The sequence below is a fragment of the Bombyx mandarina genome, chromosome 05, assembly GCF_030267445.1.
Source record: "Bombyx mandarina strain Sakado chromosome 05, ASM3026744v2".
Taxonomy (NCBI): Eukaryota; Metazoa; Arthropoda; class Insecta; order Lepidoptera; family Bombycidae; genus Bombyx; species Bombyx mandarina.
This window is the reverse complement of record NC_143212.1, coordinates 15,623,088-15,650,923: the sequence shown is the minus strand read 5'-3', so window position 1 is coordinate 15,650,923 and position 27,836 is coordinate 15,623,088. Positions and strand designations below refer to the sequence as shown.

The 27,836-nt window shown below is 38.6% G+C and overlaps 1 protein-coding gene across 7 annotated transcripts in view; it reads right to left on the bottom strand.

The window, feature by feature from the left end:
* Dscam3 (Down syndrome cell adhesion molecule 3) overlaps positions 1 to 27,836 on the bottom strand; it is a 319,922-nt gene that overhangs the window by 142,824 nt on the left and 149,262 nt on the right. For all 7 annotated transcript variants that reach the window (XR_016323179.1, XR_016323178.1, XM_089727911.1 and 4 more), the window contains exons 16-36: positions 26,674 to 26,809; positions 22,949 to 23,071; positions 21,739 to 21,915; positions 18,522 to 18,666; positions 17,640 to 17,788; positions 16,611 to 16,827; positions 15,051 to 15,196; positions 13,988 to 14,156; positions 13,632 to 13,780; positions 12,750 to 12,896; positions 11,489 to 11,641; positions 10,799 to 10,928; positions 8,579 to 8,754; positions 7,638 to 7,817; positions 6,619 to 6,807; positions 5,629 to 5,817; positions 4,921 to 5,066; positions 3,752 to 3,893; positions 2,403 to 2,553; positions 1,722 to 1,873; positions 701 to 844 (exon numbers count right to left, since the gene is read on the bottom strand). Coding sequence is in view for 5 of the 7 variants with exons in the window: in XM_089727911.1 (XP_089584037.1) it covers positions 701 to 844; positions 1,722 to 1,873; positions 2,403 to 2,553; positions 3,752 to 3,893; positions 4,921 to 5,066; positions 5,629 to 5,817; positions 6,619 to 6,807; positions 7,638 to 7,817; positions 8,579 to 8,754; positions 10,799 to 10,928; positions 11,489 to 11,641; positions 12,750 to 12,896; positions 13,632 to 13,780; positions 13,988 to 14,156; positions 15,051 to 15,196; positions 16,611 to 16,827; positions 17,640 to 17,788; positions 18,522 to 18,666; positions 21,739 to 21,915; positions 22,949 to 23,071; positions 26,674 to 26,809 (3,310 nt within the window). In the remaining 2 variants the exon portion in view is untranslated. The remainder of the gene's footprint in view (positions 1 to 700; positions 845 to 1,721; positions 1,874 to 2,402; positions 2,554 to 3,751; positions 3,894 to 4,920; positions 5,067 to 5,628; positions 5,818 to 6,618; positions 6,808 to 7,637; positions 7,818 to 8,578; positions 8,755 to 10,798; positions 10,929 to 11,488; positions 11,642 to 12,749; positions 12,897 to 13,631; positions 13,781 to 13,987; positions 14,157 to 15,050; positions 15,197 to 16,610; positions 16,828 to 17,639; positions 17,789 to 18,521; positions 18,667 to 21,738; positions 21,916 to 22,948; positions 23,072 to 26,673; positions 26,810 to 27,836) is intronic.

Below are 27,836 nucleotides of genomic sequence, written 5' to 3'. Positions count from 1 at the left end.
GATAATAAGAGGCTTCTTGGAATCTGTTGGGCGAGTTTGGGCCTATTCAAGCCTACCTAACGGTCTTTAGTCTTCACATAATTCTGATTTTGAGCACGAATGATAAAATATGTCCTCAATTTGTATGCTACCACTATTTTGCTTGTTTTTCTGCTAAACTACTAAATATGGTTCTCTGAAGAACGAGAGTGGAGATGGAATTGTGAGGTATGTTCTAGTTTAAACATATGTTAGTAACGCAGCTGTGTTCTTTATAAAGCCAATAGTGGTTGACTGTCAAAATACCACGAAACGTTGAGCCTATATTTGAAAATGGAACAAGGTAACGCATCAATATCTATGTGAAAACATCTATATATATAAAAATGAATTGCTGTTCGTTAGTCTCGCTAAAAGTCGAGAGCGGCTGGACCGATTTGGCTAATTTTAGTCTTGAATTATTTGTGGAAGTCCACAGAAGTTTACAAAGGTAGATAAATATGAAGATGCTCGGAATTAAATAAAAATTACAATTTTGTTTTTCCATTGATCTGTCCCCCGTCGGACGGATTCCTTTTGTTAGTTTTAAGTTTATTTTATACAGAAGTTTACGTCTTTTATTTATCGATTGAGGCACTACGAAGTCTACCGGGTCAGCTAGTTGTAAATAAATGGTGAATTGGGTGGAATACCAGTGATCCTACGAGTGTGACATACAAACCGTATCGATAGTGGTCGCAGGCCCGGTGGCGGCGGCGGTGCGGGGGCGCCGCGTCGTCCTCTCGGCGCGCCAGCGTGCGGAACTGGAGCGAGTGCGCAGCCGACACGCCGAAAGTCGCGTACGGACTTATCTCGTACAGTTCGGCTGAGGCAGTTGGAATGATGCTAGTAAAAACTATTTACGGGATCCAAATAATAGGGGTCTCCACAAAATTATTTCCGGATATCATGACACTTATCTGGTACAGTTCGGCTGAGACAGTTGGAATGATGTTAGTAACAACTATTTACGGGGTCCAAATAATGGGGGTCTCCACAAAATTATTTCCGGATATCATGACACTTATCTGGTACAATTCGACTGAGGCATTTGGAATGATGCTAGTGACAAACAACTATTTACTGGATCCAATAATAGGGGTCTCAACAAAATTATCTCCGGGTATCATGACCTGAGATTTAATTGTACTAAAACGGTAATAGATAAGAAGGTGGGTAAGCCTTCCACGAGATGGACCGACGATCTCGTAAAAGTTGCAAGCTGCGAAGGACCAGTCGCTGTACCATTCCTTGGAGAAGGCTTATGTTCATCAGTAGACGTCTGTGAGCTGATGATGATAATGATTGAGAGGCAATAGATCAAATTTGTTACTGGTTGTGAAGAGTAATATAAGCTCGTACAAAAAAGTTCCTTGCATATTGTGTCACAAAGCAGTCATCCATTCCAGTTTGAAGAGTGGGGAACTCGTGGTAGATCACAAATGACACTTCAACCTAACGTCTCGAGGTGGGTAGCGACATTTGCGATACTTATGGGATGTAGCAACGACTGTGAATGAAGATCTAGAGAAATAATAAATAAAAAAACGACAAAACTGTGTCACTTCGAACTCTGTGCTTCTGGAAGAGTATACAAGACTTATATCATATCGTTGAAACAAAGAAAGACTTATATCATATCGTTGAAACAAGACCATAAAATCAACTGACCACAGAATCTGCCTTATCCTATGACCACAAACCTGAAGAGTCATCGTTTGACTTTTCGTTTCCATTGATAGAAGACGACGAGTATAGTTTCTGTCCTTCTCTTAGCTTCTCTCTTTCCGCCTCGTTACTCTCGCTCAGTTTTCTATCGTCCCTCATGTAGTGATCACTTGAAAGGCAGAAGAATCTGAAACGTTACAGTGATAGTGTTAGCTTTTAAGGGTAAATTAATGAGAGGAAACATTGTTGAAGTTGCGTTGGGGAATCTTGGTTAATAAGCCGTAAGGGTCAAAGTCTCATTTTTATTGTACAACGATTATTTTAATATTCAGACCGGACGTTGGACCAAATTTATGGCAGAAATATGCAGAGTATATGTAGGCTTTACCGGTAGTCGGACGTCTTGTGAGTCCCGCCAATTTCTATCGTGAAGCGGTAACGTGTTTTGATTTGAAAAGTTTGTGACTAACTCAAGGTGTGTGTCGATATTTCCATTGTTACTGTCTATTGGCTCCAATAAGCACTTAACCACAATGAGCCATGGATAAGCGAACTATCGAAGCTATAAGAAAAACAAATATCTTGAATATTGTTCTACACAATGTAAATGGGTAACAAATGAGTAACAACCTCAGAGAGGATGACATAGCTGGTTGATCAAACGGACGATCTCCCTCTTTAGATCACACTTTGACGAGGGTATGGTTGTAACTTACTTCTTTTTTCCATGTATTAGACAGATGATCGCTGCCAACGTCACGACAATGACGACTCCGCTGGCCACACAAGACACCAGCACGGTTCGTAGCGAGCTTTGCCGTGAGCTACCCGACAGCGGTGATGAAGGTTTAAGTGGTGGTATGCGACCTGAAAATATTTTGTACTCGCTTTTTGGATCATCTGTTTATTGTTACAACACTCCAGTGTTCTTGTTAAATCCAGTTTTTAGTATGCTTTTTATTAGTTTCAGACGTATGGATGTTAGTATGTAACGGAATCTTTGAACATGATTTTGACCCCCTTCAAAACGTCGGACTAACTCGAAATTTGACATACTTATTAAGGATCGATGACAATTCAATATTTAAAATAAATTATATTGAAAAAATTTAAATTAAAATAAAAAATAAAAAATAAATTTTAATAAATTTGAATTAAAAATAGTGTAAGAAATTTCGATTTTGCTTTTCAGGATATTACCAAAATAACCCGTCTACTCATATCTGTTCATAAAATATTTATAACTGCTGATACCACGCACCCCACGCTTTTTTTTACAATAAAATCATTTTTCTTCCACTATTTTTAATTCAAATTAATTAAAATTTATTTTCTATTTTTTAGTTGAATTTTCTATAAAAGCGTATTTTTGTAGTTTTTTTAAACTATTATTTATTTTTATATTTTTATTAAAAAATTAAAGGAACCCATTAGAATTGTGTCGAAAGCTGACCTTAATTAAGACCGTTTTTTTAAATTCCCATTCCCAATCATAACCAGCGAGTAGTCTTCATTGAAACTAACCATATTATTATTATCGTTCTTGTGGGCCTAACTTATAGCTAATTTCTTAGTATATTATCGCATTTTCTTCGAATATTGCGAGTGAAGACATTAAATGTAATAATAATTAAATCATCTTCGCAATATAAAAACATTATTATTTTGAAATGAATAATATTTTATAGAAGAATTGATGATAGCACAGTATTCAAGTGACCACGAAAACGGTATTAGTATTCGAAGCATCAGAAACAATAACAACAATAAAAAATGCTCGGATAAACAGTAGGTAGGACTACTGGTGGTAAGACCTCTTGTGAGTCAGCGCGGGAAGGTACTACCACCCTGCCTATTTCTGCCGTGAAGCAGTAATGCGTTTCGGTTTGAAGGGTGGGGCAGCCGTTGTGACAATACTGAGACCTTAGAACTTATGTCTCAAAGTGGGTGGCGCATTTACGTTGTAAAAGTTTAAGAGCTCCAGTAACCACTTAGCACCAGGTGGGCTGTGAGCTCGTCCACCCATCTAAGCAATAAAAAAAAGAAGGTAAAAGCTTATTCTCACCTCCGGCCAAGGTGTGTGTATCGACGTGTAAGGTCACACGCTCGGGACCAGCGTCGCTGTAGGCTTCCACGCAAACCTCGTACCATGTTCCGGGCGTCAGAGAGCCGATCACATGGCCGGCTGAACTCAATCCGTCCCCGACCTGAAGATGCGAACGGTACAGCATTTCAAAAACAGATTAACTTTATTTTTGCATAATGAGAGAGAGAGAGCGAGAGAGATAGTATTCTTTATTGTACACCAACAAAAGAAACAATGCGAAACATTAAATACAAAAAAACAATACAATTAGTGGTCTTATCGCTAAGAGCGATCTCTTCTAGACATCAATCGGGTGGAAAATAATTGTTTGGAAACGAATTACACGCGGTATACCAATTAATTTAAATATATACATGCATACACATACATACATATATTATCTACAAATACACAATGTAAAGTAATAATAATTTTGCTTCTTTACACATACTGGTGGTAGGACCTCTTGTAAGTCCGCACGGGTAGGTACCACCACCCTGCCTATTTCTGTCGTGAAGCAGTAATGCGTTTCGGTTTGAAGGGTGGTGCAGCCGTTGTAACTATACTGAGATCTTAGAACTTATATTTCAAGGTGGGTGGCGCATTTACGTTGTAGATGTCCATGGGCTCCAGTAACCACTTAACAACAGGTTGGCTGTGAGCTCGTCCACCCATCTAAGCAATAAAAAAAAACATAAATAAGAATAAACAATTTACATATATTATTATAAAACATAGGTACTTAAAATACCTATGATACAAAAATATACAATTGAAGTAAATACTGATTTCAAAATCTGCGTAGATGAGCAGTACCGAGATTGAAATCCGAATTACAAAGACATATACTGCAAATATTTTTAAATGATATTAACGGGATGGGATTCTCAAGTGTTTTATCAACACAACAGTACTGTTCTTAAAATAAACATATCATCATCATTATCCTGCCCTTCTCCCAGTCACCTGGGGTCGGAGCAACATTTTTTCTCCTTCCATACCATGTACCATTTCTTCGCTCACTCCCCTCTTACCCATATCGTATTCCACGCAATCCATCCATTTCTTCTTAGGTCTACCTCTTCCTCTATATCCTAAAATAAACGTACATAAACTATACTATACTTTGTGCACTTAAGCATAACGACCTTTATCCAATGTTCTGTTCCAGCTTTTCGGTAAGAGACTCTGAAGCCGAGAATGGGGCAGCCACCGTCACGCCAAGCGTAAAAATTTATTTTGATCGCTGTGGAATTCATATGCACGTGGTCTTCGGGTTTTGGAGGCTTTGGACCTACGGAAAAGTAAAACAAAGGAATCGACTTAAAAATCTAGAAGATTCTTAAACTAGCGCGTGACAAAATATAGAACTTCTCATAGGATTATTTTTCGTTATGCTGTTTCCACATGACCATACTAAATTCTAGATTGTATTAGGGTTTATTTCTATTCACATTTATGTGGATCTATATGAAAATGATTTCTCAAAATTATATCAAAATTCTCACGCGTCCTTTCTCCATACAAATTAAATAAATATAAATAAATAAATATTTACTAACAATCACGCCACGTTAACTGGTCCCGTGCTAAGTTCGTAAAGAACTTGTGTTACAGGTACCAGATAACGGAAATAAAAGTAAGATTTTTATTATACACATACATGTTATAATTATATTTAATATACATCCATAACCCTGGAAAATACATTTTATATTAAATTTATCATACAAATATCTTCCCTTGGCGGGATTCGAACCCGCGAATCTGTTGTGTAGTGACCATGTCACTTACCACTACACCAGACGGCTGTTTGATTAATTAACTAAACAATATTATTTTTAGTGACCACTTACGTCCTCCTCTGGTAGTAGCCGTGAGGATCTCGCTGGGGGGTCCTATAGATATCTTATTTCTGGCCTGTATCTTCGCGTTGTACGTCGTGCCACATTTCAGCATGTCCAAAGTGTACGACGTAGCTTCGGGCGACAGTTCCACAGTATGCCATTCGGCTTCAGATGCTTGTTTGTAGTTTAATAGATACCCTGAGAACAGGGGAGCTGACTTAGTTTATTATGGATATTTTATTTATTGCTTTAATATTAGATCATGTAGAGATCACAGAATGAATGTCACCGCTTTTCCCTATATTTGAGATGGAAGTGTCTAGAGTATTGTAATTCAACTCTTCTAAAACGGAGATTAAAGTAAATAGGATGGTGACATTGACCCTGTGTAGTTTAATAGCTGCTATAAATTTAAGTTGAAAAAATCATTAGGAAATGATAAAATTAAAACTTCTTAAATCTGGTAATGGGAGCAACTATCAAATAACAAAAAGGAGACAAATGGCGGTTCCCAAATTAATTAATGATTGATGTGCGTAAGGGACGGCATGACTACAATAACACTTTTTTATTGTCCTTGTAAGCAGACGATCATGAAGCTCACTTGGTGATTAGTTAGCGTTGCTCATAGATGTCAGCCACGTCAAGGGCAGAGCCAAGCCGCTGCCTACTGTTAGAATAGACCTATAGTTAAATAAAACAATAGATACTAAAACAGCTTCCCGTCGAACCCGTCGCTTGCGACAAATGGCTCGGCGAGTAAATTAACCCACAGACACAGCCCACTGAGTTTCTCGCCAGAGCTTCTCAGTGGGTCGCGTTTCCGATCAGGCGGTAGATTCTGCGAAGCACTGCTCTTGCTAGGGCTAGTGTTAACAACGTCGTCAGGTTTGAGCCCCGTGAGCTCATCTACTAGTTATAGTTACGTTGGAATGGCCTCTCAAGGCTATCAGCTTATGTAAGAAAAATAATACCGAAACAGCTCAGCACAGTACTTACCCAATATCGGTTCGGTATTTTCGCTCGGTAGTTGCCAGTGCAGCTTTATACTGGACGTCGTGGTGTACTGGAGCTTCAGGGATGGCGCGGCTGGAGGAAGGATGGCTGCCACGACATACACTATGGAGTCCTCTCCGATCGTGTTGCTCGCTGTACATGTGAAGTTTCCTGAGGACTGCTCGTTTACTTCTGTGGAACGAGGATTTATGTGTTTTTTTTTTAAATTATGATTATAACTAGATGGTTTTAAGTTATTACCAGATTTGTTATCTTGAACCTTTCAGTCGTTTCTTACAATAGTCATTAGAAGAGAAAGATGTGGCTATTCTCGGGCCACATTATTCATTTAAATTTGAACACAGTAATCGAGTGAGATATGAACACTATTGGCACATTTCAGATGGCAATACAACTTAGTTATGGTTATGGCAAGTCGGTACTATGGTTAAGTTTGTATTGTTGTTTTATTTTCATTTAGGGGATAATCGTCAGACTTCTGTGTGTGCGTCGGGTCGAAAAGCAAAGTAAGACTGCCTGTCCACCGGAGCGGTGCGAGGCAGCGCAGCGGAGCAACGGAGTAAGGCGGAGCGAAGTTGCGTACTGTGTCTGTCCACCGGAGCGGAGCGAGGCTGCGGAGCGAGAAAGTAATGCGGAGAGGAGTTTAATACCTACGCGACGAGTCCGTTCACACTGCGGGCGCGCCTTGCGTCACCGCCCGCACTCACGTCCCCGCTCCGCTGCCTCGTTCCGCTATCCCACTCCGCTATCCCGCTCCGCTTACCGGTTTTTAATGAATTTTTAAACTGGTTCGCAACTCCCTGTCCACTAAAAAGGAGCGTAGATTTTGTGCAATCTTATCGGTTAATATTTCTCCGTTTCTCCGCCACACTGCCTCGCTTTGCTCCGGTGGACAGGCAGCCTCAGACGGAGCTTGCGCTGTATAAAATGCTTTTACAAGGAACAAATTGCATTTGAGTTTAGGTACAAGTTGTCGACTAATATTACTGCATAGTATGCACCTCGTATATGCAGATGTCCTCGGTGCGTGACCTGGTAGAAGGCGTGGTGCGTGACGGGCGAGCGCGCATGTGTCCACCGCGAGCGCGGCGTCGGCGACCCCACGCACGTGCACAAAAGCAGCAGCGACTGACCAACTCCCACAGATACCCAACGCCCGAACGAAGCGATGCGCGCTGGAACTGGAAACGAGACAATACCATACTAGTCTACTTCCAAGAAACAGTACATCAATTTTGTGACAGAGAGACATTCATATTGACGTCATCACTCATCGTATCCTAAAAGATAAGATGTCTGATGTTTTTTTTTTTATTACATAGATAGGCGGACGAGCTCACAACCCACCTGGTGTTAAGTGGTCACTGGAGCTCATAGACTTCTGCAACGTAAAAGTCGCCACCCCTTTTGAGATAAGGGTTCTAAGGTCTCAGTATAGTTACAACGGTTGCCCCACCCTTCAAACCGAAACGCATTACTGCTTCACGGCAGAAATAGGCAGGGCGGTGGTACCTACCCGCGCGGACTCTCAAGAGGTCCTACCACCAGTAAATTCTATTCACAACTATTCTTTCATCCTCACAAGAGGCCAGTAATTACGCAAATTATATTTTTGCGGATTTTTATTTTTATTACACGATGTTATTCCTTCACCGTGGAAGTCAATCGTGAACATTTGTTATGTACATATTTCATTAGAAAAATTGGTACCCGCCTGCGGGATTCGAGCACTGTTACATCGGTAGATACGAATGCACCGGACGTCTTATCCAATAGGCCACGACGATTTTAATACTGAAAATATTAAATTTCCCAAGTATTGAGACTACCGTCCTGCCAATTTTTACTTAAAAGCCATGATTCGTTATGTTTTCACGGCTAGGACAGTCATTAAGCAATAGAATCGAGGCTTCGAATCGACAGCGAAATTAATATAACTTACTTCTAGAGCTAGGTCCCTGGCCGACCACGAGAGTGGACTCTCCTTCGCCGGAACCAGTGGTGGCAGACACCCAGAATTCGTAAAGCTGATTTTCAGCTAAATTTCGCACTTGAAGCATTAGTTCTGCATCCGTTTGCTTATCAGCTGACACAGTGAAGCTGGAGTGCTTGCCTAATCTGTGGAATTGAGAAGAAACCTGATCAGCTGAGACTTTTTGGCGGGAACGCGAGGTGTCAAGTTGTGTGATTTGCTTTATTTTGTCTATTTAGTGTTTCTTCAGACTTAAATGTGTAATAACGGTGGTTTGTTAACTGTTAAATATCTGTAAAAGTGCACAAATGTGGGAAAATGAAACAAAGCCGCTCGACGTAACTTCTCGGGATCCTCCAAAAAGTCCATTGAAAAAGTCTCAGTAAATGACCACCATTTTACTGAGATAATTTTTCATCCCATATCATTTCATTTCATTTCATCCCAGTTGAGTAATGTCTGAAATTAATCATCTTCATTTCGTTTCATTTCACTCCATATTATCATTTTTCATAAAAATAAGAATTTAAATTAAAATAAGACATGACTTAAAGGTCTTAGTTACCAGGTCATAAAATCCCTTAAAAAAACCTGATCAGTTATGAAGAAGTCGTTGTGGTCTAAAGGATAAGACGCCCGGTGTACTCATATCGAGGAATGCGACTGTACGGGTGTTCAAATCACGCAAGCGGGTATTCATTTTATGAATGAAATACTTTTATTACAAATTTTACGAATTACTTAAACGATTAAGGAATACCATCTTAAAAATCAGAAATGCAAAAAAACGAATTTGCCTAATTACAGTTAAGGCACAGACTTCAATCCTCAAGGTAGGTGGCGGTATTTATATACGCAGTGATATGTGTGGGCTTCGACAACAACACCAGTTAAACCATGGTTTGGTTCAGTGATTGGTAGATCATGATCTAGTGCATCAATCCATGGAATTAATTAATAAATAATAGTCTTAATTATTTCATTTTTAGCTTCACTTGTAACTATGTAAATCAATAAAATACAAAAATATATATTGCAATTACTTTCTAAAGTTAGTAAATTTTTTCAATCTGAACAACGACACAAGGTAAAAAAAACTTCATTAAAACCCTGAAAATCTGACCTGCCAATGGTCAGAAAATATCTAACAGCATTCATTATTAATCTTAACTTCTTTTAAAGTGCATATATAACTGATAGATAAATAACTATTTATTGAATTCTGCTATAATGTTCACTGTTGTCCATTATATATTAATAAAGCCCGCCACGTTTTTGACTTTGATATCTACTAACTTCCCTGCCTTATTTATTACCAGTTCACCGATAGGTACCATAGGTTGTTTTTTATTTATTTATTGCTTAGGTGTGTGGACGAACACACAGCCCACCTGGTGTTAAGTAGTTACTGGAACCCATAGCCATCAACAACGTAAATGCCACGCCCCACTAAAATATGAGTTCTAAGGTCTCAGTATAGCTACAACTTTGGGAGGCTTAATGACGGCGGGAAGATCTTCCAACGAGCGGGTGATATTGTTCGGTAGACCGAGCAGGGACCGCTCTGTTAAAATTATATTACTGAAGGTCTTTACGGTTCAACTAAACCAGAGTTCCCCAAACTTTTTTGTGTCGTAGACCCCTTGCCATGTTTTTCCGTGTTGGGTAGACCCCCTACTTACCTGATATTGATTTTCTGTAAATTTCTAACTGTAGTAAAGTTTTGTGTTAAAAACTTAAAGTAAAAACACATGTTAATTTATACATTTACTAATTGAATTTAAATTAAAACTACTCAAAATAAAATTTTGTATCTGTTATGTAAAATATACGTAACATAAAATAAACATAAAATAAACTATAAATAACATAACATAAGCAATAAGTCAATATTTTTAGTGAGAAGGATGAACCTGATGCTTTAATAATAAATTATCAACATTTGACGTCAATTTTGTAAGGGTTAATCTTAAATCTCCTCGGCTAATGATGTGTTGATATTATAAGATAGTATGATGTAAGTAAATAGGTACTATCAATGTATGTGTTGAGATCCACTATCGTGGACCCCCAAATTTATTTTCGCTGACGTAGACCCCTTGCAGGTTGTCATAGACCCCTAGGGGTCGATATAGACCACTTTGGGAATCACTGAACTAAACCAATTAAAAATACTGTTAAACAACGTACCGTCCGGCTTCTCGGTAGTAAACTGTGTAATGTGAAATAACGCCGTTTGGATGAACCGGGGGTAGCCAGCTCACTAGAACCGAGTCAATGGAATACGCGAGAGCTTTGATGTTTTCAGGTGCTGATGGTACTGAAATTAAATAACATAATTTTTGATCTGTCAGTGAAACAGATTAAGATTTGATGAGCTTCAATCTTATATTAAGTAATCAACGGATATAGCTGATCAAACCCAAATTGAAGTCGTCGTGGCCTAAAGGATAAGACGTCCGGTGCATTCGTTCACAATTGACTTCAACGGTGAAGGAATAACATCGTGTAATAAAAATCAAACCCGCAAAATTATAATTTGCGTAATTATTGGTGGTAGGACCTCTTGTGAGTCCGCACGGGTAGGTACGCGTAGGTGAAGCAGTAATGCGTTTCGGTTTGAAGGGTGGGGTAGCCGTTGTAACTATACTGAGACCTTAGAACTTATATCTCAAGGTGGGTGGCGCATTTACGTTGTAGATGTCTATGGGCCCCAGTAACCACTAATACCAGGTGGGCTGTGAGCTCGTCCACCCATCTAAGCAATAAAAAAAAAATACAAATCATAGTTTTATTGCAGCAATGTATTTAAGGTCTACTATTTCATCCAATAAATATTTCTACAACTACATAATTTCTGGACGTATCTAAACCACTTACCATCTTCCTCAGTCATACAGTGGATAGGAGGACTTCGTTTTCCATCACCGGCATTCGTGAAAGCCAAAACTTGTACGGAGTAGTTAGTGTATTTCCTTAGAGTGTGCAGATAGGTGTCAGTTGTGGTCACACGCTTAATTTCACCGACATCTTCTATAATAATGAATAAGGATTTCGATTCCATTCATAAATTTACAAAGAGGTCACTATTATAATTGTTAAGAATTTAAAATTATGCTATGTGTTGTGGTCGAGAGTTTTCTTGAAATTCTTTTTTTTTTATTGCTTATGAGGTGGGTGGATGAGCTCACAGCCCACTTGGTGTAAAGTGGTTACTGGAGCCCATAGACATCTACGACGTAAATGCGCCATCCACCTTGAGATATAAGTTCTAAGATCTCAGTATAGTTACAACGGATGCCCCACTCTTCAAATCGAAACGCATTACTGCTTCACGGCAGAAATAGGCAGGGTGGTGGTACTTACCCGCGCGGACTCACAACAGGTCCTAACACCAGTAAAAAACTAGTCTTATTACACTAGGAGTGTCTGAGGGATTCTTTGAGGTGATCCTGGTTGTTTTTACCATCACATCGCCCGCCCTCGCAGTAAAATTCACAGATACTCCCCGGATCCACAGTCCGTTTCCAAAGATCTTTTCTGCCACGTACCATCCGGCTTTGGAAAGAGCTCCCCTCCACGGTGTTTCTCGAGCGCTATGACATGTCCTTCTTCAAACGAGGCTTATGGAGAGTACTTAATCGTAGGCAGCGGCTTGGCTCTGGCCCTGGAAATCCTGACGTCTATGAGCGACAGTAACCATTCACCATCAGGTGGGCCATATGCTCGTATGCCTACATAGGCAAATAAAAAAAATACACTGCCAATAAAATTACTTAAGCTTAAAATCATCAATAGTAATTTAAGTACATATTTAGTTTGTTCAATTTTTTATTTTTATTTTTTTATTGTTTAGATGTGTGGACGAGCTCACAGCCCACCTGGTGTTAAGTGGTTACTGGAGCCCATAGACATCTACAGCGTAAATGCGCCACACACCTAGCTTTTGCGAGGCGTTGTATGTTCACATATAAATTAATATATTCAGAAAATTACTATTGTATTATTAGCTATGTCAATTATTACCGTATTATTTATTTTATTATTACGATATAAAAAATATTAGTATATATCGTGGAGTTTTTTAAAATTGAAATGTGTAAATCAATGATTTAATTTACTTGTCTTCTTACTAGCTTACCATGGTCCGTTGAAAGCGGTGCATAGATAACCTTATAACCCTGAATGAGACCTCCATGTTGTCCGATCGGAGGAGGGTTCCAAGACACCTTCATGCTGGATGACGATAGAGCCGCACAGGAAACTCTTGTGGGATGGGATTCTGGAACTGTTCAGAGAAATATCGATGGCAATAATGATATTAATCGTAACATCTTCTGCGTGCCATTCTTCAATTTGAAAAGGTCATATCTGGTTTTAGTTAAAACATTAGAAATCTCCAAATGATATATTTACTTAGAGCCAATAGATGGAATTTTTTATGAACTAAATCCAATGATTATAAATTACTAGCTGTACCCGTCCGTTTCGCTGGGCATTTAAAATTAACATTATTATTTCTCACCCCCACAAAGATTCTCATCATTAACGCCCCCACAACTGGTGTAGAGAGTCCAACACTCATATAAATATTAGCCTACCCATTAGTTACCAAGTTTCAAGTCAATCGGATGCATCGTTCAGTAGTTGTAACGGAACATCCGTAAAAAGCACTGTAGATTTATATATTAGTATAGATTTTATTTATGTAATTATAACGGTGAATGTGTGATAACTTCTGGTATTTAAAATATATAAAATAAATTAAAATTGAATTAAAAATTCTAGAAGTATAGTCGACAATTATTTCAACTAAAACAATTTGGGCAGAAGAAAATAAAATTTCCCTCAGTAGTGTCGATTGTGTTTTTGAGATCCACATCCAATATGATAATTGATTCCAATCTCCATTTCATTTTACTACGGACTAGTTTTTTTATAGGAACGCATGAATGCGTCACGTCATAAATGGATTACACAGGTTAATTGAGGCATCTTTTTTTGTGTAATCATAATCTCTCACCACCCTCAAGAGTAGTAGCTGATACAGGAGCAGAAGCCGGTCCTGCTGCCACTCCATTGAAAGCTCGTACCCGGACTTCGTACCGCGTGAACTTTCGCAGTGCAGACAAACTCAGTTCAGTGGCCGACCAACCATTAACTGTTAAGGTTCTGTCAAAAACATTACACGGAAATGAGTATAAATACTACTCAGAAGTATTACTGTATCGTTCCGACAATCTTTTTATTTGCACATTTTAAAAATTTGCGCCAGATGCAAACGTCTTCAAGTCTGTTTCCATTATTTCGTTAAAGGCTTAGCAAATAAACAAGTTTTGTAGAGATCGTATACGATAGATAGTTTGAATAAGATCACACCTTGAAGCATTCCTCATTGATGGACCAGCCGGGTTCACTTCGGTGCACGTTACCGAGTATCCGAGGAGCTCTCCATGCCACGCCTCGCGGGGAGGCGGCCGCCACGACACGTGCAGCTCGCCAGGACCTCCAGGAGTCACGTGGACATTCGTAGGCGGCTCTGATGGTGCTATAGTTAGGATAGTTAAAGTACCAAACGATCCTAAAAGTAGCTACAGGAGCTTATACGTAGCCCGTGATTTCTGTTGTCCATTTTTTATTTATATATTTTTTATTGCTTGGGTGTACGAGGTCACGACCCACCTGGTGTTAAAATGTTACCGGAGATTATAGACATCTACAAAGTAAACTCACCTTGAGATATGAGTTCTAAGGTCTCAGTATAGTTACAACGGCTGCCCCACCGTTCAAACCGAAACGCATTACTGCTTCACGGCAGAAATAGGCAAGGTGGTGGTACCTACCCGTGTGGACTCATAAGAGGTCCTACCACCAGTAAAAAGAGCTCCTCCCAAAGAATTCGTCAGTCGTAGATGCGTGAAGAAGAAAATCAAAATTGTTCAATTAAGATTTTAAAACACATTACATGGAGCCCCAAGTTAAGAATATTTCCTGTGGTACAAACACAAATACCATATTCGAACTGATAAGGGACTCTAATGTGGATCTTAAGATAGTCGGGGGACTATTCACAAGACAAATCTTTCACTACTCACATTAGTAAAGGTAAAATACTTATACTATGTAGCATTGTATACTCCATATAAATGCAGCCGGATTGAGAATACGACCTCATGTGTTAAGACGAGCAAAGGAATTTAATATGTGCTGCCTATGGGCTCGGGTAATCACTTGCTGCTGTAAACTCCATCATCCATCAATGCAATAAATCAGAAATACATATATTTTAACATCAAAGAGTGGAAGTCTATTTTTTGTGACGAGAAGTACTAATAATTGATTTTTTATTAGAAATTGAATATTTTAGGGATTTAGTAATTAACTTTTCCTACTATTTACATTAACAATAATCAGATTTAGATTCATCGTATAAAATCCTGACCTTCTTCTTGTGTTTTCACGACAACTGGTTCAGTGAAGGTGCTTCTGTCTATTTGATTGATGGCTGCTATCCGAATCATGTACGCCGTGTGAGGCTTCAAGCTGCCGAGTAGAGCTTCGTAGTGAATGTCGCCTTTCTTCGTCAATCTATAAGGAAAGCTAACTCTGACACCACGTATGTACATATGGACATATTTTTATTAATATAAATTAATATGAATTGAGAGTTTTAAAGTGTTTTTTTTTTTTTTTGCTTATATGGGTGGACGAACTCACACCCCACCTGGTGTTAAGTGGTTACTGGAGACATTTACAACGTAAATGCGCCACCCACCTATGAAATATAAGTTCTAAGGTCTCAAGTATAGTTACAACGGCTGCCCCACCCTTCAAACCCAAAACGCATTACTGCTTCACGGCAGAAATAGGCAGGGCGGTGGTACCTACCCGCGCGGACTCACAAGAGTTCCTACCACCAATAATTACGCAAATTATAATTTGCAGGTTTCGTTTTTATTAGGGACACGATGTTATTCCTTCACCGTTTTAAGTGTTCTGAGTGCTAATACAGTTTTAACTTGTACTTCGGTAGTTTTTTTTATTTATCCCGAACCCCGGCGCGTAACAATATATTGTGGTTCTGTGTGGTTGAATTTTTATAACTCAACAATTGGCCATTGTGGTGGTAAAGAATTTAATTCTGATTTAAGTACTTTTTATTCGATTATCGCATTCCGTAAATCGTAAGCTGTTTTTGTGGTTTTATATCGCGTTTAATACTATCATTGCTGTATTATTTTGTTAACATTGTTTCCAACGTTTCAAATACTATACCAAAAATAGAGGGTAGTAAGCTGAAAATTCAAATCTCGACGTGCAAGAACTTAATAGTCAGTGACAACGAAATCTGTAAAGGTTTATTTTTATTTTTTATTGCCCTTGTAGGCAGACGATCGTACGGCCCACCTGATGGTGAGTGATTGCCATTATCCATGGACGTCAGCAATTCTAGGGGAGAGCCAAACCGCTGCCTACCGTTTAATACTCTCCACAAGCCTCGTTTGAGGAAGGATATGTCATAGCGCTCGAGAAATACTGTGGAGAAGAGCTCATTCCAAAGCCGGATATTGCACAATTGCACAAGGATTTCAATGGTTCATGGACCTTTAAGCAATGCTTACTTAGATAGTTCTCCGAATTATGCTAAATAGTTCTTGGTCTATTCGGTTTTAGACAGTTATTATCTACATTATTGAGGTACCGAGGAAAATATCCAGGTACAAATTTTACCTATTTGAACGTTGGCGGGCTTTTTTTAAAAAATAAATTTTACTGGCTTGGAAACAAAGTTCTTTAAGCCAAATCAGTATTTATATTTCTTTACCAATTCATTTCACATCATATTTATATTGAAATCACTGTTTTTAATGAATTTGTATAGGGGTACGAAACATTTTGGGTTGTTTAATAGTATTTTGGCGGGCTTTTCGTATTTACCACAGAAGGGAGGCGAAGGCTGCCAGTGGCTTACTTCTATTTATCCACCATTCATCGTACTTACGTAACATGAGAAGGGGAAGCTCCATGGACGGAAACGTTAACGCTATGCGCAGAATCCCATTGGTTGACCCGTATAGCGCCTTGTGTGGAGAGCACGGCGTACTGAAGCGTGTATCCCATGAGCGGGCTGTTGCCATCGAAGCCCTGACTCCAGGACAAACGGACGGCCCGACTCAGGATCTCAATCACGGACAGTGAATGGGGCGTGTCAGGTTTTTCTGTAAATTGTAATTCATCATAGGGCTATGACCATGCACTGTTAACGCGCTAATGCGTTTCGGTTCGAAGGGTGGGGTCGCCGTTATAACTATACTGAGACCTTAGAACTTATATCTCGAGGTGGGTGGCGCATTTACGTTGTAGATGTCTATGGGCTCCAGTAACCACTTAACACCAGGTGGGCTGTGAGCTCGTCCATCCATTTAAGCAATAAAAAAGAAAAACGCAATTATTAAAACTACCAAAATAGTATGTTTCCCATAAGTCCTATTTATACCTAAAACAAATCCCAATTCTTAAGGAGTGTCTCGCTTGAGACGCTGTCAATTCTTAAACTAAAACAACATCTGTTAAACTACAAGATGGATATCACGTCATGATGATGCACGTCTCTAATTCGTGAGCTAAAAATAATAGAATTTAAATAAGGTACTATTCTGCCTGAATCAATCGCGATACAGTAACGAGTTCTAGTCTGGATGATTTTTTTTATTTTTTTTTATCGTGTAGGCTAGGCAGACGAGCATACGGCCCACCTGATGGTAAGTGGTTACCGTCGCCTATGGACTTCAGCAATGCCAGGGGCAGAGCCAAGTCGCTGCCTACAGTTAAGTACTCTCCACAAACCTCTTTTGCAACTGACTATAGAGACTGGCTATGTGTTAACTAAGGTTGGTGACGGCATTGACCTTGTGATAAGCTTCAGTAGCTACTTTATACAAAGCGAGCCGTTCGTGAGCCCCCCAAAAGAAATAGGAGGAGAAACTCTCTTTTTTGAATGAATCTGAGGGTGTACCAATTATTTCGTTACCTTGGACGGATAAATAAATGTAATGGTCACTATGACCATACGCGTTGACGGCCTGGCACTTGTAGATTCCCGAGTCCTGTCTGTCTGTTCTGCTGATGTACAGTTGCGACCTTAAACCACTATCAGTCTTTGCTTCGGAGATACTTAGCCTAAAATGGAAACAGATTGCGTTTAGTGAAGAGCATGTAAATTAAGTTGATAGTATACGGTGAGGTATTCAAGTTTGGGGACCATAGCCAAAAAGTGGATTTGTGAAAGGTTTTACGGCTAAAATTACAAAAGTTCATCTATCTTTATCTAATCATGATTTTTGGTTTTTATGATGAACTCGAATTATAAATAGACAAATTTGTTTTATTATATAATTAATTCACTATTCATTAGTTCAGTACCCTCTGTTTATATTCTTAATTATATTATTAAAATCTATCTAAATTATTAATTCAGACTTCAGTTTTATCCTCTGTTTTTTTTTACCGATTTACTTTTTTTATTTTTGGTTAATAGCAATTGACAAGCTAGTGTTTAACTTTTTGATTTAAAAAAATGTAAATTGTTTTCTCCCGCCAAGTGAAATTGTAACATATAATAAATAAATCTAAATCATAAAGATTATGTAATTGCAGATTAAATTTGAATTTCGACCAATTGACGAACACTAGAAATACTAATATAAATCGAAGTTTTCCTAAGAGATCATTATTACCGTCGAAATATTTTAGTAGTAATATAAGTCATTTAGGGTAACTAGGTACAATCATCATACCCTTTTCCGGCGCCAAGCATTCCTGTTTTGAAAGGCACATAATTTATTTAAAATTTTAGATGTGACTATCACGTTCACTCCAAAAAAAAACACTATCGATTCATTTGGTATATTACCTATAAGTGTTAAGATCTAAGTGATTCGTGTTGTGAGCCCACGTGACGCGTATAGGACTGTCACCGCGGACGTCACAAGACAACGTCACGGGCGCGTCACGACGCGCCGTCATATTGTGTGACGTCACTTCAAACCTGGCTGGCTCTGGAAACATCAGAGAAACTTAGAAGGTTTGTGTAACTTAACATACTAGCTACTATCTTTTGAAGCTATTAATATTTATATCCAATAAAAGTAGTATTATGTTCAAAATGACAACCTTACACAGTCAATAACAAAATCGGTGTAACATCTGTAGAATAGGGTTGTCAAAAGCTGTACCGGCTTGTGGTACATAAGGGAGTTTCTCGTGGTAATAAAACTCCAACACTTGATATTGTTCTGATATATTTTAATGGAGATGTACAGCGAGCTTGAAGAGCGGGTAGTGAATGATGGTGAATACATTAACTTATTAAGCTGTGATACTTAGCGCCTTAGAAAGCTAGCATCTTTGGTATTGCTCTAAAATAATTGAAGGCACTGGCCTGAACATCTTCCGGCCCCGGGAGTGAACATGAAATGCTCTTTAATTTAACAAAGTACAACAAAACAAATGAACTAAATTTGAAAAAAATCAATGACTTAAGTAAATAAATAGAGTAAATAATCTAAGCTCAAGCTAGATAATAGTACATACTCCAGCAAAGGTAAATTTTAAAATTAAATACAAGTTACAACTAAATACAAAAAAGGTTTCTTCAAGCCTTCTTCTTCAGCCAGATTCATCAGCCATGAAAAGGGGACAAAGCCTCGTAAACGGTCTCCGTACACAGCCCTTGGTGGTGGTAATATCGGCAACTCTTGAAACTCCATCAGGTCCAGGGAAAAGGCGAGCGACTCGTCCAAGACGCCAACATAGCGGTGGAGCATTGTCTTCTTGTAAAAGAACCAGATCGCCGATCTTCAGTCTGCCAGAGTTAGTCCTCCATTTTGTCCTCTGTTGGAGTTCAGCAATGTATTCCCGTTGCCATCTTTTCCAAAAATGCTGGCGGAGTCGCTCAATCCGCGCATATCGTTGAAGAGATGTTTCTGGTCGGTCTTCCAAAGCAGGAGAAGGCATTGCGTTCAGCGGTCTCCCGATGAGAAAGTGCCCTGGGGTAAGGGAAAGTAGGTCTTTAGGACAGGCAGGAAGAGGGCATAAGGGACGACTGTTTAGTACAGCCTCCACTTGCGCAAACAAGGTTGACAATTCTTCAAATGTTAAATGACTATTTCCCACGACGCGGCGCAAATGGTGCTTAGCGGACTTTACGCCAGCTTCCCATATACCACCGAAGTGAGGAGCGTAAGCAGGTGAGAAATTAAATTTAATGCCTTCCTGGCTAGCAAAATCAGACAGAGGTACTGCAGCGGATTTAATAAAATCACCTATTTCTTTCGCAGCAGCAACAAAATTGCGACCATTGTCGCAGAATATTTCCACTGGCTTTCCTCGTCGAGCTATAAATCGGCGAAGTGTCATAATAAAAGCATTTTTACTTAAATCGCTTACGGCCTCTAAGTGGATACATTTGTAACGCAAACATACAAATAAGCAGAGATAGCACTTAATTAGACGGCTACCTCGACCTTTACGATTGAGTATATAAAAGGGTCCTGCCATGTCTATACCTACAGACATAAATGGATACTGAGGTGTGATGCGCTGCTGGGGCAAATCGCCCATCTTCGGCAATAGTGTATTACCACGTAAACGCACACAACGCACACATTTGTTTACAGTGCGCCGCGCTAAGTACCTACCATTGACTGGCCATACGTATTCACGGACGGTCGCTAGTAGTAGTTGTGCTCCTGCATGCATGCTACGTAAATGTTCTTTTTCAAATATTAATTTCGTTAAATGATGTGACGCATGCAACAAAATAGGGTGTTTTTTGTCGTAAGCATAATCTGAATTGCTAATACGTCCACCAACTCTTATTAATCCTATATCGTCAAGAAATGGAGACAGAGATAGTATTTTACTTTTAGTTTGTATTGGTTTATTTTTAAGTAAGCAATCGCGTTCCACCGCAAAAGATTCGCCCTGCGCCACCGTACAAAGATAATGAAATGACGCATTCAATTCATCAACAGTCAAGATACCCGTAATTTTAGTATTTTTATTTTTTAAGTTATGTATAAATCTTTTTACGTATGCAATTGTTCGTTGAAGCCTTGCAAATTTAGAGAAATTTTCAAAATTAATTATGCCTTTGTCTATGATAACAGTGTAACAGGGTACGTTGGCAAGGAAAGGGCACTTATCTTTTTGCAGACCTCAGCTCCCGGCGTGAACCTTTAGCTGATCCACTGACCACTCCTGTCCTGAAGTCCGGATAAGTTGGCTCCTTGATTCCGATATTCTTGACAACCAAGGGGAGTCCCGTGATTTCTTCCTTAACTTGTATAGTTCCCCTCATGGGCCACCAATTTATGTACCGGCTTGTGGTACATAAGGGAGTTTCTCGTGGTAATAAAACTCCAACACTTGATATTGTTCTGATATATTTTAATGGAGATGTACAGCGAGCTTGAAGAGCGGGTAGTGAATGATGGTGAATACATTAACTTATTAAGCTGTGATACTTAGCGCCTTAGAAAGCTAGCATCTTTGGTATTGCTCTAAAATAATTGAAGGCACTGGCCTGAACAAAAGCCTTTTTTTTTAATTCAAACTTTCTTAAATGGACAGATAGCTCGGGACCTACCTGGAGAGATAAGCCTTTCTGCCAGACTTCATTTTAAGTGATAACACGAATATAAACTCTACTAATATTAATAAATAATTATAACAATACTAATATTATTGTCTTTACAGTATTTGCCTACTCAATTTAAGGGCTTTCACAACGATATTTGAATTGATACGTCAAGCGCATTTAAAAATCGCAGTTATTGTAATTACTGGTGTTTTAATTTAATTTTTTAGTGGTAGGACCTCTTGTGAGTACGCGCGGGTAGGTACCACCATCCTGCTTATTTCTGCCATGAAGCAGTAATGCGTTTCGGTTTGAAGGGTGGGGCAGCCGTTGCAACTATAAGTATACTTGAGACCTTAGAACTTATATCTCAAGGTGGGTAGCGCGTTAACGTTGTGGATGTCTATGGGCTCCAGTGACCACTTAACACCAGGTGAGCTGTGAGCTCGTCCATCCATCTAAGCAATAAAAAAAATTAAACATATCTTACCGTTGACAGCAACGAAAATGATTTTAGTGAGTGCGGTGCCCACACCATTTTCCGATTTGCACATATAATTTCCCTCGTCGTAGGCCAGGGCTGACTCGATCCACAACGTGCCGTTCAGATAGAATTGAAATCTGCCACCGAGGTTTACCAGAGGTGCGTAATCAGCTGACGAAGTCCCTGTATTGGGAGACAAGTTATTTATCAACAACTAGCTGACCCGGCAGACTTCGTAGTGCTTGACGCTTGGCTTGCGCTTGGCTACGGCTTGAAGCGTAATGAAGGTATAAATCTAATTAACAGCGTCGTTTAAGAGTGTACATTTACAAAAGTGAAACTTTATTTGTTACGTTGAAATTGAAGTACTTCCGAGTGGTTAAGAGCACTTAATTTAATCAATTATAATTAATTGGGAGAAGATTCGCTTGGCCGTAGCTTTGAAAAACATAATAAATCTCAATCACAGTTTGAAGCAAAGTGACGTAAATTAAAATTAAATTTGGGGATATTTGCAATTAGTGTTCTAGTTATTACTAGCTGACCCGGCAAACTTCGTAGTGCCTCAATCGATAAATAATAGACCTAAACTTTTATATAATAAAATAAACTTAAAACAAATAATAGGAATCCGTCGGACGGGGGACACATTAAAGGAAAAACAAAATTGTTATTTTTATTTAATTCCGAGCGTTTTCATATATAAATACCTTTTAAACCTTCTCTGGACTTCTACAAATAATTTACGTTCAAAATTAGCCAAATCGATCCAGCCGTTCTCGAGTTTTAGCGAGACTAACGAACAGCAATTCATTTTTATATATATAGAATATAGATGTGTATTATCTGTTACTAACTATATTGACTTTTCTAATACAGTACGAGTATACAGATAAATTAATTTAAAGTTTCCATTTTATTACATAGAAGTAAAGCTAGATTAATGTACTAATGACTAATTTGCTGATGGTTTGACGTTTTCCGAGCCCATCCGGATAGGTTCCCTTACCCCACCCATTTCTGCCACGAAGCAGCGTTCTGGTTATGCCATGGTTATGCTATAGATCTGAGATTCAGTACTCATACCTCAAGGTGGGTGACGGTATTTACGTTGTTGATGTCCATGGGCTGCGGTGTCCTCAAAACTAGATGGGCTGCGAACTCGTTAACCCTTCTGAGCAGTAAAAATAATACTAATAATAACATAATGAATTACCACCCCTCTGCTTTAACCACGTGACCTGTGGCGTTGGAGATCCGGTCGTTTGACAGTGAAGAGATAGAGACTCGCCAGCCAAAACAGCTTCATCCTTGGGCTCCAATACCCACTTTGGCGATACTGAATGCGTGCGCAGAAGAAAAAAAAAAGCTATTGTAACAAAATACATGACTCTAAATAAAGTAAAATCGTTACTGTTATATTTATAATTGTTTAAAGTGGTTACCGGTAACACTGACCTTCAGACATGAGACGAAAGTCTCAAGTGTATTGTGATCATTAGCTATTAGACCCACTTAAGAGAAGCGCAAATTTTGCACGACCTAAACAGGAGAGTCGATTAAAATTAGATTTCCTTTCTGTGTATTTTCATCGGTGTTAACCAAAGATAAATACAATAGTATCATATGAAATGAATCAAATTATTAATAACAAATTTCTAAAACAAAATAAGTTTAATCTTCAACAACTGAAGGCCTACCGATTAACTATTAGTGTTCATTTTTATAATAATATTATTATCATCGTAGTGTTAACGATGGTGACTTCATTGCTTACCAAACTTGTTATTATCTATCAAAATACTTCTCTTTCGTAATTCATAAATAAAATAGTTCAGTGAATTATTAAGCTTCATATTGTGATTATACTAAAGTTAAACGGTAGGCCTAGTGCTGTTTGTTCTATACCTTCCGTTAGCTGCTAGGAGAAAACACGTAAATAAAACAAAATTGAACTCCAGATCAAAAGAGTACAGGGCGTAGTCAAAAAATGATTTTTTTCAATTAACTCTTCAATTATAGGCTACTATTTTATTTGCTTAGAAAGGAGGATGAGCTCATAGTTATGAAGCTTAGACTTTTTTTACGTAATTTAAGATTCAAAAAAGAACACGTGGGTACGCTTCGTGTCCGAAATCGCCAGGATGATGGTACCTGTCCCCGCGGACTCATAGTCCAAACACACTCTACCTATACTCATAATAATAAATCACAAATAATAGGGTTATAACACATTACAGGGATATCGTGTTAAATATACCATATACGGTCCGTTTGACCGGTTGTTCCACTTGACCGGGCTGCCCGATTTAGTGGAAAGGTCATTCGCCCCGATGCCCGGCTACGTTTATTACACCTCGTGCTAATTGCGTTAGTAATTCTTCACGGTGGACAGGTAATGAAGTTCAAAGATCACATCGGGAACACGTGTAAAGTTACGTTTAGATTTTAATTTTAATCTAAAAGTATTTTAGTTATTGAATTTATTAGGAATATAAATTTGTTAATTTTGACGTCAATGTGAGGATTTTAACGGTGGGTAGCACAATTCCAATTGGATTTACCGCTAAAAAATCGTGCGTTCAATTTTGAACTGTAGAATGATTTAACTGTTCTATCTATCTCATGTTTCAAGGATGAAGGCAGTCGTTCAATTTTGAACTGTAGAATGATTTAACTATTCTACCTATCTCATGTTTCAAGGATGAAGGCAGTGTTCAATACCGGTTGATACGTTAAAATATCCGGGTATCTAGTGCAATAGAAGAATCCGTGGCTAACAGATAAAAGGTCATTGTGTGAATATAGAATAACCCGTCGAGGCAACTAGAATAGGTAAGAAAAAAAACGCCTTGAAACAAGAGATCGAAGTACAACCGTAACTTGATTAGCTAAGGCCAAATTCAGGGTTAAGTTAAAAAAAGGCCAAATTTACTACATCTACATCACTACACATACTACATCAAGTGAAGCTGACTACTAATATCGCTTCTAGGTGATCATAGTAGCCAGTAACGAAATATTTTCCGATTAATAGTGGGGCAGACAAAAAAACTATATAATTTGCGTAATTATCGGCCGTAGAGCATCTTGTGATTCTGCACGTGTAGGTAGGTACCACCACCATGCCTTTTTCTGCTGTGAAGCAGTAACGTATTTCAGTTTTAAGCGCGGGGCAGATGTTGTACTCTAAAACTGGCTGACATTCAGTCAGTAGACTTAGAACTCATGTCTTGAGGTAGGGGACGGGTCTAAGTCGTCGATGTTTATGGGCTCCGGTAACCACTTAGTACCAGGTGGGTCATGAGCTTGGCCACCCATCTAAGCAATATAAAACAAGCTATTCACACATTCAGTACATTACTTCATAAACTCTGATTAGATCTGGATTCATTTTTATTCAAGTAAAACAAAATTGCATTATGGAATTGAAGCCATATGATTTTTTTCTCAAAACTTCGGTAATTTCACACTCAGAACTTAATTAGGTACAAGAATATTATTAAGTGTAATTATTTAAAATAAATATATTCGCAATTGCTATTAAGATTTGCGTTAAAAATCAATTCTATTAGCGTTATGGAAATAAGAATTACCGTATCCATAAGCCATCTGTTATCCGAGGCTGTGCAAAAGAAAAATATGTAAGAACTAAATTACAGAAGTCATTTTTATAGCTAAGTTGCTTGAATAATTTGAACCATAAAGCACGTTGCAGTAGATCTAAATAGGGGCTTATCAAAACGATTAATTCTTCTATACGACATAGAAGAATTAATTTGTATATTATGTTACTATATTCTAACTATTGTTGATAAAAATGCCCCGAGATTTCCACTTAAACAGCTTATCAATATATTTTTTAAAATTATTATTTATTTTCCATAGCTTCTCAACGTGTCTTTTCCAAATCAAAGTATTCAATTATATCCAACCAGATTATTATAGATTATTACATTAAAACTTATTTCACGTTGCTTTGAATACAAAAAAAAACATTGGTTCTCTGTAAAGTCGGTTTACGGACAATAGTTCTATGTGATAAGGCCAGTAGCAGAACTATTCGAGCTGCTAGCTCTGACGTCACGCGGGAAGAGAGATAAATGTGTCACAAGCCAACACTTGGGCCAATCGTGCGTCTATATCGCTTGTTCCGCGCTTTCGCTTGCACGCTCAGGCGGAACGTGACACTTTTTCGTGCGTGTAGCCGGTGTTCATCGATTTATAAGACATGTCACATCAAAAGGAACAGCTTTTTTAAATGCTTTAAAATGCTTATCAATAATAGCAGACGTGAAAAAAGCTTTGGCAATCACAAATCGTCTATAGTTTGACAAGGCTTTGATAGTTTACGAAACGCTTTAATACGCGCTGAAATTGTTTCTTATCGGCCAATGATTTTCAAAGGGCAGTCTGCGGAAAAAGGGCTTAAAACAGCGGTCGGGGAACTTTTTTTAATTAGGTATTACCCCAAAATATTTTTGTTTAAGTTGATATTACCCCATGGCCAAGAACAAAAAAAGAACGAAATCGCTTCTTTTTAGTATCTTTCTTATTATAGACCCCATGATAATTTTGAAAAGAAAACAATAACTAAAAATTTAACGATTCTAAAGAAGTTTCACTTTAATATATACTTTTTACTCACAAAAGTTTCATTTTTAGCCCCCTAAATATCATTTTACCCCATTTGGGGTAATTTACCCCGGTTCTCCGACCGCTGGCTTAAAAGATTAAGTCCATCACCATCAGACAAGCGACCCATTGCGGAGTATTTGTTGAAGCCAATTTTTTATGGTAAGTCTTAAGCCGGTCAAAAGGCGACGATTTATGACCGAACCTTCCTGCTACCAGTGCAAGCGTGAAAGTGCTCAGTGCTCAGCCCTTGTGCTCTTGTGGTCGTGTGCTCTGTGCTCATGTGCTCGAACATGAACCCGTTACCTTTGACCACCAGTTCAGCGGTATAGTTAACTTTCGCTGCAGTGTTAGAAGCCACACAAGTGTACAACCCGCTGTGACGGGCGGACACCTCTTTGAATACTAGATTGCTGAAAAACTCCGCACCCCGCTCTTCCACCTATAGAATTGTCCTCGTGGTTTTTTTAATCGTGAAAATATCATCAGTATCAATTGTGAACGAACGAATATTCATTCTCTCTATTAAATCTCATACATTCTCTCTATTAAATCTCATAGGTGTTTTAAAAATCTGCCGATATTTCCATGAATTCAATTTTCAACCCGACTATAAACGGAAATGATCGTTTCGGGGTTTATTTTATAAAAAAGTTAGTACCACACACTGCTTAGTTTTGAGAGAACCTAAATAATTCTTCGAAAGGGATTTATGTAGAATAATGAGCTAATGCAGTAAGTAAACTTATTTAAGCACGCAAATATTTGATTATTATCTTGCGTATGTTCATTCAGTAATTCTGTTGCACTTGTTGAAGAAAACGTGTAGGATAATGTTTCACAGCAATTTCGTTCGCACTGTAGTTATAGGGTATCCGTAAGCCACAGTGTTACTTGGTTTAATATTGCACAGACCTTTTTTTGTAATCTCACTTTACGGATACCCGGTCGAGGAATATTTATTAATGTTCCACAGCCCACTGAGTTTCTCGCCGGATCTTCTCAGTGGGTCGCGTTTCCGATCCGGTGGTAGATTCCGTGAAGCACGGCTCTTGTTAAGGTTCGTGTTAGCAAGGTCGTCAGGTTTAAGCTCATGAGCTCACCTACTAGTTAAGGCTACGCTGAAATAGCTTCTCAAGGCTATCAGCGAAGGCAGGAAAAAGAAGATGTATGGTGTCGTGGGACCCCGGATAGGAACGAAGTTCCTTATTATAAAAATATTAATTTTAAGTTATATTCGATTCGCAACAACCCACGGTCATTCGGTAACGTGCGAACTTATTGTGGTACACTTCATTCACGGTTGTTTGCATAAGAGTTAGTGTATTGCGCAAACGAACGCTCTGAGATCGTGGTCAATTAATGATAAAAAAATATGTTATTTTTTGTACGTTATAACAAAGTTAAGGCATACACTGTGTGCATTACTGATAAAAATCTTACGTTACGGACGTTTTTTCTCGGTTAGG